The sequence below is a fragment of the Amblyraja radiata genome, chromosome 7 (genome assembly GCF_010909765.2).
Source record: "Amblyraja radiata isolate CabotCenter1 chromosome 7, sAmbRad1.1.pri, whole genome shotgun sequence".
Taxonomy (NCBI): domain Eukaryota; kingdom Metazoa; phylum Chordata; class Chondrichthyes; order Rajiformes; family Rajidae; genus Amblyraja; species Amblyraja radiata.
The window spans coordinates 28,977,436-28,991,430 of NC_045962.1; the positions used below are offsets into that span (position 1 = coordinate 28,977,436).

A 13,995-nucleotide genomic window follows, 5' to 3' on the forward strand; every position below is an offset into this window, starting at 1 on the left:
GTCCAAGGGGCCGACAGATCAGAGTGGGAATGGAATGGAGAAATAATGTGGCAGGGAGCTCAGGATCTTCCATGGGCATTGAATACAGATGCCATGTAAAGTGGTCACTCTCTGTGTTTGGTTTATCAAATGTTGAGAGACCGTATCAGTGTACTGAAGAAGTAAAGCAATAGGTGTTGCCTGGGAAAGTGCCTTGAGAAGGGGAGTGTTTGGTGGATACAGAAATGTGAAAAAAAGAAACAGTTGATTTCTAATGCTACGAGTGGCCTTGAGAGGAAGATGGTTCATAAGGTGGAATATTGTTGAAGCTGATGGATATTGAAAGGAATGAACTATTTTACTTTTCCCAGTGACGGTTTTATTTTAATTTGTTGATTTCTTTGTACAGGCGGCAGAAAGCTCGAGAGAGACAACAAAAGTTGCTTGCTGAATTTGCTTCAAGACAGAAAAGTTTCATGGAAACAGCAATGGATCTTGGTAATTCCATTTAATGAACTGAATTATACATTACTTTGATTATTTTATCAATGTTGCACAATTGAATATGGCATTGCGTGATATTCTGAGATGAATTGCTTTTTCCTACTATTTCATTGCATTTCATTTTTGTTGTGTAAAGGAGGCTAAAGGCATTCATAAAAGATACCTGGATTAGAAGTTGGGTTTTAATGCAATTACATGCACATTTATGATAATTGAAATTGATGACATGATAAACTGATATCCATCAGTGGGTGTGGAAAATAAATTGCATGTGATTGTCCTCTTATCGATGAATCAATCAAATGCGTAGTCAGTATTCAATATGAGAGGTTTTATTGATTGGTGCTTTTGAATGGCACTTAGATTCAGGCACGTACCATAGTTTTATGCAGGTTATTAGTGAGGCTATATTTGAATATTGTAAACAAGTGTGTTCCTTATCTTCAAAACGCAACAATGGGTTGCACAGAATTCAGAGTAGATGATTAAGAGTGATCTGGGGATTTTTGCAATGCAAGTTGTGAAATGCAATCCAGAGTTAAATAGATTTCATTATAGACAATAGGTGCAGATGTAGGCCATTTGGCCCTTCGAGCCAGCACCACCATTCAATGTGATCATGGCTGATCATCCTCAGTCAGTACCCCATTCCTGCCTTCTCCCCATATCCCCTGACTCTGCTATCTTTAAGAGCCCTATCTAGCTCTCTCTTGAAAGTATCCAGAGAACATACCTCCACCGCCCTCTGAGGCAGAGAATTCCACAGACTCACAACTCTGTGTGAAAAAGTGTTTCCTCATCTCCATTTTAAATGGCTTACCCTTATTCTTAAACTATGGCCCCTGGTTCTGGACTCCCCCAACATCGGGAACATGTTTCCTGCCTCTAGCCTGTCCAAACCCTTAATAAGATCCCCTCTCATCCAGAGTATACAAGCTCCATTCTCTCAGCATATGACAGGCCCGCCATCCCGGGAATTAACCTTGTGAACCTACGCTGCATTCCCTCAATAGCAAGAATATCCTTCCTCAAATTAGGAGACCAAAACTGCACACAATACTCCAGGTGTAGTCTCACTTGGGCCTTGTACAACTGCAGATGGATCTCTTTGCTCCTATACTCAATTCCTCTTGTTACGAAGGCCAACATGCCATTCGCTTTCTTCACTGCCTGCCGTACCTGCATGCTTACTTTCATTGACTGATGAACAAGGACCCCCAGATCCCGTTGTACTTCCCCTTTTCCCAACTTGACACCATTTAGATAATAATCTGCCTTCCTGTTTTTGCTACTAAAGTGGGTAACTTCACATTTATCTACATGCACTGCATCTGATATGCATCTGCCCATTCACCCAACCTGTCCAAGTCACCCTGCATTCTTATAGCATCCTCCTCAAAGGTGACACTGCCACCCAGCGTTGTGTCACCTGCAAATTTGCTAATGTTACTTTGAATCCATTCATCTAAATCATTGATGTATATTGTAAATAGCTGTGGTCCCAGCACCGAGCCTTGCTGTACCCCACTAGTCACTGCCTGCCATTTTGAAAGGGACCCGTTAATCCCTACTCTTTGTTTGCTGTCTGCCAACCAATTGTCTATCCATGTCAGCACTCTACCCCCAATATCATGTGCCCTAATTTTGCCCACTAATCTCCTATGTGAGACCTTATCAAATGTTTTCTGAAAGTCCAGGTGCACTACATCCACAGGCTCTCCCTTGTCCATTTTCCTAGTTATATCCTCAAAAAATTCCAGAAGATTAGTCAAGCATGATTTCCCCTTCGTAAATCCATGCTGACTCGGACCATCCTGTTACTGCTATCCAAATGTGCCACTATTTCATCTTTTATGATTGACTCCAGCATCTTCCCCACCACCGATGTCAGGCTAACTGGTCTATAATTCCCTGTTTCTCTCTCCCGCCTTTCATAAAAAGTGGGATAGCATTAGCTACCCTCCAATCCGCAGGAACTGATCCTGAATCTATAGAACATTGGAAAATGATCACCAATGCATCTACGATTTCTAGAGCCACTTCCTTCAGTACCCTGGGATGTAGACCATCAGGCCCTGGGGATTTATCAGCCTTCAGTCCCATCGGTCTACCCAACACCATTTTATGCTTAATGTGGATTTCCTTCAGTTCCTCTGTCACACCAGATCCTCTGGCCACTAGTACATCAGGACAATTGTTTGTGTCCTCCTTAGTGAAGACAGATCCAAAGTACCTGTTCAACTCATCTTAGTTAAAAACATAGTTAAAAACATTCTTGAAGCACAAATAAAACTGATCACAGCAATCCAGAAAGAATTGCAGAATAAATGTTCACTACAAGTACACAATGTGTCTTGCTGCTGGGTTTCACAAGTATGTTGAAACAACTCTGGACTACGAAGGATTACTGTTTGGATGTACTTTTATGACATAACTTTTGTCACAAACCAAAAGAGTAATGGGGCTATTTTGCAAGACAAGGGAACAATGACGCATGATGTGGAAATTACAGAGAAAACAACAGGAAAAAGTTATATACTCAGAAATAGTTGTGAAAAATATTGTACAGAGAGAAATAGAGGAATTAAAAAAATATCACAAGTTCTGGTTGGATAGGTGGCAAAACAGACTTTTCGAGAACGGAGTATACTGCAGAAATTGTGAAAACCTGGGAGCGGAGAGAAATTGGAGAAACTGTTTTTAGAATGGGGCATTAAGGGAAAATAATGTGAGATCATTTTAGATCTTTTTTCATATTTTTATTCTACTTTTGGCTTGGGGTCTTCCTGAAAATCTGAATTATGATTTCAGAAGTTCTGAAGCCTGAAGAGTGATTGCCATCGAGAAATGAGCATTGGTGAGAAAGATGGAAAGACTCTGAAAAGTTGATACAGGCCATGTTGAACCATGACTGGAAGATACATTTTTGGGAGGTGGAGGAGGGTAAGGTAGTTTGATGGAGGTAGGAGAAAAGCTCAAGTGAATGGTAAAAGGAGGGACATTTGGGGAGAATCACTTATTTATATTTGATGAAATATAGTTTTGGTAATGAACATAAATGAGATATTATGTTGGAGCTGATTGCTGCGTTTCTCACCATTTACCAACTCCTGCCTGAATGTCATCGAAGTCTCGGTGCCTGCAGGCACGGACATTTTCATTAACTGAGGATTATAAATGGAATTTACTATAGTTATACATTATTTTATTTCAATGTTTCTGACATGATAATCAAATGGTTGGGATTTGGGGTGGCGAAGTTGCTCATTGTAATGTTTGGTAGGGCATCTATCTGGGTGGATGGAGGGATGGGAAAACAATTTGCTGATGATGAAGAGCTGTGTGCCAGTGAGTGATGTGACAGATGTTCAGAGGCTGCAGGGAGATATGAACAGGCCTGGCAAATGGTTGATTACAGATCAAATGGAATTTAATGTGGAAAAATGTAAAATCATCTATTGGTAGAACACATAAAAAAAGGAATATTTTTTTAAAGATGAGAATTTTTAAAGGATGTTGGTGATCCTTTTTAAAGGATCTTGGGTAGCTTTGTGCATGAATCATGGAAGTGACAGCAATCAGGAAAGAAAATCCTACATTGGCCTTTATCGCAAAAGCATTATTGGTGTATAAGAGGAAAGACATTGCATTTTAGACAGGACTCTGGTGATCTGGAATACTGTAAACAGTCAGGCTCTGGTTTAATTACGGATATAATTACAATGGTGGGTGTGAGGTTCATCAGGTTAATTCATGGGAAGACAAGTTTGTCATATAAGCAAACTGGGCTATAATCCATTGAGTTTTGGAGAGTTGATAAGCGATCTCAATGAAACATGCAACATTTTTATAGGGCTTGACAGAACAGATGCAGGGATGATTTTTCCCAAGTCTAGAGTTTGTAGAACTACGGATCATCTTAAAATAAGTGATTGGCCCTTCAAGGTTAATATGAGAAAGATTTTATTTTGTGTACAGGATAGTGAACCTTTGGATTCTCTAGCCAAGAGTACTGAGAAGGTTTGGTTACTTATATTAAAACATAATGATAACTAGCATCATTGATCAGTGGGAGTACTTTAATGCATCTATTATAATAAATTTATATTCCTATGGTTCTTCTAATGCTGATCAAATAAGATCTATTGTTGGTGATATATCAGGGATTGTCAAACTAAAGGCTTAGGAAATGTTGGAATACTGTCAGGTTGTTGCTTAGTCAACGTAAAAATAAGAAAGTGTTCTTTGTACATCTGTGGTGAAAGTGACTCGTCTTGATATCAAGGTAGCGCTTAACTGTGCGTGGTCTCATGGAACCTAGTTACAGCGAACTTAATGGGAATTGAGTAAAAAGAACACTTTGTGGTTGGAATCATATTTAACATGAGCTGATCAGCATTCAGCCCTATAAGCATTCAATTATTGGCTGATATTGGCAAATAACTATAATTCCATGTAACTGTCATTGTCACTCAGCCGCGTCAAGTGAGAATCTATCCACTTCCCTAAGATATAAACATTACCAAATGTGGGGTCCTACATTACCAACATCCTGCCGGTTCACATCGTGCACCCCCTCCTTTGGACCTGCCTTTAAAAAAACACTGCAGGATAGAATTTGGATGTTCTGTGGCTAATTATGTACTTTCTGACTTTCCAAAACTTTCTCACAATTGGGGAACCATTCCCCACAACTACTTATTCTGCACTTATTTGCAAAGTTTGCCAAATCTAACCTGTACATGCTTTTGCTGAAAGATTTACTGTGCCACTATACCAATATTTAACATTTTAAAGATTGTCAGCCTTTATTCGATTAAAAAAAAAAAAATTTAACGTGATCCTTCAGCAGTGTTTCAAGAAAGTCAAAAGCTAGCTGGGTAAACATGTGACAATTATTGCTAACTATGGTGTAGTCTACAATTGCAAGAAAAAATGTTCCCACACTAAACAGTGCGTGTCATAGTGGCTCCCTGGAGGCAGTACCACTGTTAGTACTTTGCTGTCATCTGCCCCAGGCTTTCACCTCATTTCCCAAAAGGCAGCTGGAAACTCATTTATGTTTCTAACTAGGCACAACAGCCTGATAATACTTGGCACTTGCAATATCACCTTGCTTAGGAGTGAAAAGAAGGCCTCTTTCTTACTTGTCTCTACTTGTCAGACAGTACAATAATGTTAGAGATCCTTCCCATTGTGGAATGCTTGCGAATTGCTGTCAACTGGCAAGTGCAGGTCCCCCACTGATTTTCCGGCATCCTTGGTTCAAGAGCTTTGCTGTGTTATCCATTTTTGCCGGACCAATAAAGGTCACATAATAATGATACAACAATACTCGTCTGACCCACTAATTACACTCCTCCCGTGTCTCTAAAACACCATGGACTGCTAGAAGCAAAAGTAAATACCTGCCAAAAAAGTGTGTTTTTGTCATTTTGTCTGTATTAAAGGAGGTGCCGGACCGCCAGTTGCCGGAAAAACATTTGTGGACCCGTATGTGTTGGAAGGAACTGCAGATGCTGGTTTAAATCTAAGATAGGCACACAAAGCCGGATTAACTCAGTGGGACAGGCAGCGTCTCTGAAGAGAAGGAATGGGGACCTGTACCTATTCTCTTGAATTATTTTACCAAACCATTCATCTCTCGACATTTCACAGGTGAAAAGAGGTTGTGCTGTAAGAGAAGAACCAAATGCCTTAATCTTTCTGACAAAATATACTGACACATAATTAAATATTCCCTACATGTACAGCAATGCAAGATCTCAGATTCTATGGAATCAATAACATTTCCTTATGTATGTATGAAATAGTATCTTGCATCCACAGCTGCTAACATAGATCTTGGTCATTCTCAAGCCATGTGAAACAACCTCTTGACATCTAGCCTATCAATTTTCTCCGAATTTTGTTTTTTTCAATGGAATCATCTCTCAGTCAGGACAAAGATCAATTTATTTCAATTTGTCAAGTTTATAAATCAGGGATTGGCAATAAATGCTGGCCTTGTCAACAATGCTCAAATCTTCCTTGTGAATTAAAAAAACTCTTTGAACTCCAGTCAGAATCACTTAAATATTGTAGGCATTGTCAAGTTGACTAGGAAGGGAGTGGGGTATGGTCAGAATGAACACTGAGTTGATACTTACTGGATCACAAGAACTTGCAGAATTCTGTGTATGAATTTGTGAAAAATATGAGGGGTAATATATTGGTAGGGAAGAATGCAGGGTGTCCTGGTGGGCAGTGACGGAAAAAATGTTTTGTTTTACATGCAGGATCATCAATAGCAGCTGTGAATGTAAGATGCTATTTCATACAATAAAAGGATATTTTAATGGATTCCAAAGAGTTGTTAGACTCTGAGATTACTTACGTTGGTGTACACACAGGGAAGCTTGCAACATTTTGTCTTTTTCTGGTAATTGCAGGTTTTCTAGAGGGATAGAATAAAGTAATTTATTGATTCCCAAGTAACAGTTAATATAATTATAACAAGGGGGGTGCGCAGTAGCTGATGTTAGGTGCAGGTGAACCTCTGTCTCACATGAAAGGACTGTTGTGATCCTCGGATGCAGCTGAAGGAGGAGATATAGGGACAGCTGGTGCATCTCCTGCGGCAGTAGGGGAAAGTACCAGGGGAGGGATGTGAACCAAGGAATTGTGTCATGACAGAAATTGAGATTAGGGGATAGGGTCTTTGTAAAATGAGGGGTGGGAAAAAATGTAGTGCAAATAACTTTGGGAGTTAGTAGATGTCAGTTGATAATCTCCCCTGTGATGGAGACAGAAATTTAAAAAAATGGGGAGAGAGGTGTCAGAGATCGTGGTACTGGTGGTTTAAGAGCTCAGTTAAAAACCATGTTGAAAAACATTTCAATTAAAGGATACTGTCTCAATATCACTCTATTTCCTTGACCATTACTATTATGCTGTGTGATTTATATTTTTGTGCAATGAATGCCTCAAACTTTCATGAACATGCCAGATTAATGGCATTTTACTGTATTACAGGGATGGTATGAAAGAGCTTTGACACCAACAATCTGTGTCTGCTCATTTTCATTTACGGCAACATAGATTCTTTTTTTGTTGCAATGTCTTATAGTGGGAAAGTGGAAAATGGGGAGTCTACAGTTGTTAATAGATTTTCTTGTAGAACTTAGTGTTCCTCCTCCTGTCCCACAAAAGAGTTTTAAGTCAAAGATCTGTGTTTTGTTATAAGAACCACTAGCCAGAATAATTTTTCAATAAAATAGCTTTAAGGCCTATCAATATAATATTTGCACCAATATAACTTGCCTTTTCAAAACGATGCAGACTAACTTTATCAAGGTCAAAAATGGATATGGGCAGTTAAGATACATACTAGTATTTAGCAGCGATGTGCAAAATTACCACTGGACATAGTGTTAAAATTGAACTCTGGAGGGGTGGGAGGGAATGGGGAAGAAGATAAATAAACTAATTGTTTTAGTTTGGCAGGATATTTGTAACTTATGTCAAAGCTATTAATTACAAATGACATTGTAATTTGAAGTCGGCTTTCTTCTATGGCGCAGGTATTTTATATTTTTTCAATATTTTCTAACATATTATGTATTATTGGCACGGTCATAATACATTTTGTAACAGCCTGAGGCACTACTATATAGCTTTAGTAATAGGTATAATTTACTGCCTGTACTTGGCAATTTCATAATTGCTCTTTGACCTTCATTTCAAAATAAATAATGTTATCATTTCATTAAATTGAAAACATTTTAGTCATTTGAAGTTAACCTTTAGTGGTGCTGTTATAGTTAAAATTATGTTACAGGTTTGTGCCAATTTTGAGGTGCAACATTCCTTCATAAGAAATTGCATTCTACAGCCACAGGTTTGTAGTAATGTTATTTTGAAGTGATTCCTTTTTGAAATGCTTACCTCAATATTGCTAAATTATGTTTAGATGCCGTGGTATGTTCTCGATACGATGAGTATTTAGTTTTCAAATGTTCTGCAAAGAAATAGTATACATTATAAGGAAAAGCTTTTTTTGTATTCATTTTTGTTGCCAGCAAGCCACTGGTGAATCATTCTTTCAAACTGCTGCAGTTCTTCTGTTAAACGTACCCCCATAGTGCCTCTGCTCAGAGGGTTTCAGGATTTGGATCCAATAATGCAGAAGGCCTAGGAATCCATTTCCAAGTTGGGATGGTGGGTGACTTGAAGGAGAGTCTGCTGATAGTGTTCTTGGAGGTAGAGGTCATGGGATTGGAAGATGATGTCCAATTAACATGGGTAATGGGCAGTGCATTTTGTAGATAGTACATACTGCAATCACAACACTGTAGAGCAGGCGATAAATGTTCTGGGTAGATGACAGGGTGCTATTCAAGCAGGCTGCTATATACTGATTGGGGTTAAGCTTCTTGACAGTTGTTGGGACTGTTCTCATCCAGTCAAATGGAGAAAATTTGATTGGACGGGAATTTTAAGGGAAGCTGATCGGTGATTGGACGCAAACCCCTTAGAGACAGCGGTTGATTGGCCGCCAAATAATCGGGCACAAAAAAATGACAAATAGGAAAACAATAAAATCGGAATTCCGATTTAAATCGGAAGAATATCATGCCTGATCTGCAGCAAAGATACTAGTATCTGCTCTAGTGTCTTTGATCTGCAGTTCCTTCCTATTGAAGAAGAACCCTGGCCCGAAACAACTCCTAATCCATTCCCTGCACAGATGGCGCCTAGCCTGCTGAGTTCCTCCAGCACTCTGCTTTTTTATTTAACTCTGAAATTGAAGATAGACATAAAGCTGGAGTAACTCAGTAGGACAGGCAGCGACTCCGGAGAGAAGACCCTTCTTCAGACTGAACTGAACACTCGTCGGTGAGAGTACCCCCCCCCCCCCTCAACAGAAAGGAACCACAGATGCAGCCGTCACCGCAAAACGCGAAATGATTCCGGGAATGCCGAGGCGACAGGGTGAGAGAGAGTGGGGGTGAGAGAGAGCGGGAGTGAGAGAGAGACGAGATGGGGAGCGGGAGAGAAAGAGAGAGAGGGGGAGGGAAGGAGGGAGAGCGCGAAAGACAGAGAGACACAACTTGGGTCGGTAGGTGAATGACTTTACCTGCACACCAAAAAGAAGCCCGTGCTCGCGGTCCGGAGCCCTCAATTCTCACAATGTGTCATCAATACATTGAACCACATTCCTCAGTGAATGTAATTGTGTTTTGAACAAGTATTAATGACGCCGCATTCCTTTGAATAAAAATCACGGACTCCCGTGAATTTTATTCAAAGGAACGCGGCGTCATTAATACTTGGTCAAACCACAATTACATTCACTGAGGAATGTGGATCGATGTATTGATGACACATTGTATAACTATGTGTTAACTACTGGCTGTTAACAAGTGCTAACAGTGGTAGTTAACAAATCCTTTTTGTCTCATGGCCAGTGCAGCGGGTGACTCGTTGTAATGATTATCTTGTTTGTTTCTTTAAAAAAAACGTATTTAACAATGCAAATTCGTATTTCCGTATTCGTATTGCATTTCCGTACGAAATACGGAAAATTAGCATGGGGCCCCCTTAGGAGCGGGGCCCAATTGGGAGCAATTGGTCCAATTGGCTTAAGGCTGGCCCCGGCTCCCCCATTTCCCATCAGGCAAGAGATAAGAAGTGTGAAAACCCATACCTCCAGATTCAGGGACAGTTTCTTCCCAGCTATTATTAGGCAAACTAGCCTCAATATTGTTAAATTATGTTTAGATGCACGAGTGATCCTGATCTACCTCATTGGAGACTCTCTGAGTATCTTTAAATGGACTTTACTGGACTTTATCTTGCCCTAAATGTTATTCCCATTATCCTATCTGTACACTGTGCACGGCTTGATTGTAATTATGTAGTCTTTTCACTAACTGGATAGCACAAAACATACAACTGGATGGCATACCTCAGTGCATGTGACATTAATAACTAAACTAAACATTATTTTCTGTTGGACATGTATTCATGTAGTGGCTAGTGACCATTTATGTAAGATGCAAATATGAAAATAAATGAATGTGTGTAGACCCTGACAGAAAATTAGACAGGGTTTCAGGTGCTGTGCTTCTCCCCACTAAATGTATATGTATTTACATGTTTAAGAACAAATTACTTTCTGATTATTTTAGATTAGATTATAATGGTTTAGTGATAGATTGTTAGATTATGACAGTGTCCTAGATGTATGCTTTGTACAATTCTAATTTGCTTCACAATTTACTTGCTGCTGTTAAATTATTAGCAAAACATTTTCTGATTACTTTTGCTTACATGAAATTAGATTGCCATCTGGTTATTTTTTTACTTTTGAATGACTGAAGGCTTTCTGTTAATTGTACATAAGGTACATAAATCAATTTGATCTTAATCCAACTTAAACATTCGCCTTGGCTAAGTTACTTTTCATTCATGCCAGTTGGAATTCACTTCAAATTTGTCAGGAGTCAGAAACATTGTCCATCATTTGGAGTGAAGAACCCATTTTGTTAGCCTAAATAGAAATTGTATAACTCAAGCAGCTTTTGTACGAAAGCTTGGATGTTTTGTGTATCTTAAAAAACCCCATTATTAACTGTTACATTTTAAATGCTGCTTTGCCAGAGAGTATGGCAGAGCCATTCACCTTTAAAGATCAAGACATGCAAAACTTAATTTGCTGATTTAAAAAAAAAAAAGGTTCATTTATAAAGCTATCAGAAATTGGTTAAAACCTTAGGGATTATTTCTTCTTAACATGTGTTAACAGACATCACATACAAGAGGATTAGAAATGAGTCAGTCAGGATATACTGTCCCTGGCAGCTATGTTTAGCCCTAGTCCTGCTCATTCCTAATTTTCTTTTCATAGGACTGATTTAAAATGAAAGATGCCAGCAATAGTTTGTTGCCTAGTAGTAGCATGTTGTTAAGGCACCAGATCATTTTAAATGCATGAGTAAGAAAGGTGAATGCTAATTGAGTTTCATTGTACCTCTTTAGAATTTTGTAACTGCTCTTTTGGGCTGATGGTCCCAATTAAAAAACCATTAACTGATCAGTAAAAAATTGTTTTATTAACATTTTTTTATTTGAGAGCCAATATAAAATTATATATGGTTCAAAGTTATGCTAGAGATTCTCAGCAGGTAAAGCAATACATGTGGAGAGAGAAACAGTTAGTGTTTCAGATCAGTATCTGGTTTGTGTGAAGAATCATTGACACGAGACACTTCTCTTTTCTGTGTCAATCTCCAGCATTTTCTGGTTTTATTTCCAACTCTTGAAGTTTCTTTCCTTTAAATCACCCAGTGTTTCATTTTTGGCATGAAACATTATTGGTGAACAACTTTTGTATGTTTTTCATTTTGGTTTTGGTTATCTGGACAAGTTATAAATGGCAGGCTTTGCATTTCTCCACGGTCAATGTGATTAGTAGTCCAGAAATTGGCCTCAAGAACGCTATCTTTCATGTAAATGCCACTAAAATTCTACATTGGATAGAGTATCCATCAGCATATCATCTTTGTTATATATTAGCTTCCTTGACAAGAGTGTTTTAAAAAATCAAATTTTATCTTAAAAACACAGTGATGTTGTCAGGGTTTGAGGACCTGAACAATAGGGAGAGGTTGGGCAGGCTATGAGGAGCGCAGTGTGATATTATCAATGTGTATAAGATTATGACGGGAATAGATAACGTAGATATACAGACTCTTTTGCCAGAGTAGGGGAATCAAGAACCAGAGGACATGGGTTTAAGGTGTGAAGGGAAAGATTTGGTGGGAACCTTAGGGGCAACTTTTTCGCACAGAGGGTAGTTGATATATGAAACAAGATGCCAAAGTAGGTAGTTGAGATAGGTGCTATAACAACATTTAAAAGACATTTGGACAGGTACATGGATAGAAAAGGTTTAGAGGGATATAGGTCAAACGCAGGCAGGTGGGACTAGTGTAGATGTGCGTCTTGGTGGGCATGGTCAAGTTCGGCGGAAGGGACTGTTTCCTTGCTGTTTGACTCTTAACAGCTAACTATTTTAGTCTGGTGAAATCAGGCAAAAAGTTTAAATTTTGCTTTAAAGTAACTATATAATTATTTTTTGAGTGAGTCAGGGAGAGAATTCTAACTACATTATGGAAATAGAATTATGGAAATAGAACACTACAGTATGGAAATATTCTAATATTTAAAACTAATTCCAGATGTGATTATGTTTATGCACTTATACTGGAAACATTTATTGTTCATCATATCGCAACGCTATATGTCACCCTTGACATTCCTAGCTGTAGAAAATGTTTCAAACTCAATTGCACAAAACATCTCGGTGCTTCCAATTTCTACATGGTTGCACGGCAAACATGTACAGATGGGGATGTTTAATATTTGGGTCTGGAAAAAATACTGAGGATAAATACAACCAGTCTGGTGAACGATATATTTTTTTGGAAGTATTTTAGAGGAAAAAATTGTTATGAGGCTAGCAAATGGATATTCAGGGAATGGAGGCAGAGAGATTCGTTTAATCTGGCATTATGTTTGGCACAGAAACCATGGTCCGAAGGACCTGTCATTTCATGTTCTAAAGCTATTAATTGTATTCTTCGAAGATAGACACAAAAAGCTGGACTAACTCAGTGGGACAGGCAGCATCTCTGGAGAGAAGGAATGGGTGACGTTTCCGGTCGAGACCCTTCTTCAGACTGAAAGTCACGGGAAAAGGAAACGAGAGATATAGACGATGATGCAGAGAGAAATAGAACAATGAATGAAAGATATGCAAAAAAATAACGATGATGATTGTATTCTTCGATTTTGCATTGTAAAATCGACATTACCTTCTGAACAATGAATCAAATAATTGATCTTAGTTTTAGTTGTAGTTTTAGCGATACAGCACGGAAACAGGCCCTTTGGCACACCGCGTCCGCGCCGACCAGCGATCCCCGCACATTAACACTATCCTACACACACAAGGGACAATTTACACATACACCAAGCCTAATTAACCTATATACCTGTACGTCTTTGGAGTGTGGAAAGAAACCCAAGACCTCGGAGTAAACCCATGCGGTCAGGGGGAAAACGTACAAACTCCGTACAGACATAGTGTTAGTGTGGCGGTGCCTTTCAGCAGAGGCTTGACTACAGTCTGTCTTTTTTTCTATTTTTGACTCGTTAAATGTATGTCTTGACTCTAGTCTTTATTATTTTTTGTAGCTGTGTATTTGTGGGGGGTGGGGGGGGGGGTTGTGGGGGAAACCGTTAGTCTCTTCCCTGTACGGGGACCCGACTTTTTCCCTGTCGGGTCTCCGATGTCGTTGGGCCTAACATCGTGGAGTCGGCGGCGGCCTCCGGCCGGGACTAACCTGAGAGCTCCAGTCGCGGAGCCTGCGGAACTGACATCGCGGAGCTGGCCGACTTTGGAGCGGGGAGAGCTGTGGTGGCGCTCGGCTGCGACCCGACTTCGGAGCTTCTGAGGCTCCGGCC

At 39.4% G+C, this 13,995-nt stretch overlaps 1 protein-coding gene across 5 annotated transcripts in view; it reads left to right on the top strand.

The window, feature by feature from the left end:
• Positions 1-13,995, top strand: part of ubr3 (ubiquitin protein ligase E3 component n-recognin 3) — a 188,320-nt gene that overhangs the window by 95,328 nt on the left and 78,997 nt on the right. For all 5 annotated transcript variants that reach the window (XM_033023993.1, XM_033023989.1, XM_033023990.1 and 2 more), the window contains one exon: positions 389-477. In XM_033023993.1, the coding sequence (XP_032879884.1) occupies positions 389-477 (89 nt within the window). The remainder of the gene's footprint in view (positions 1-388; positions 478-13,995) is intronic.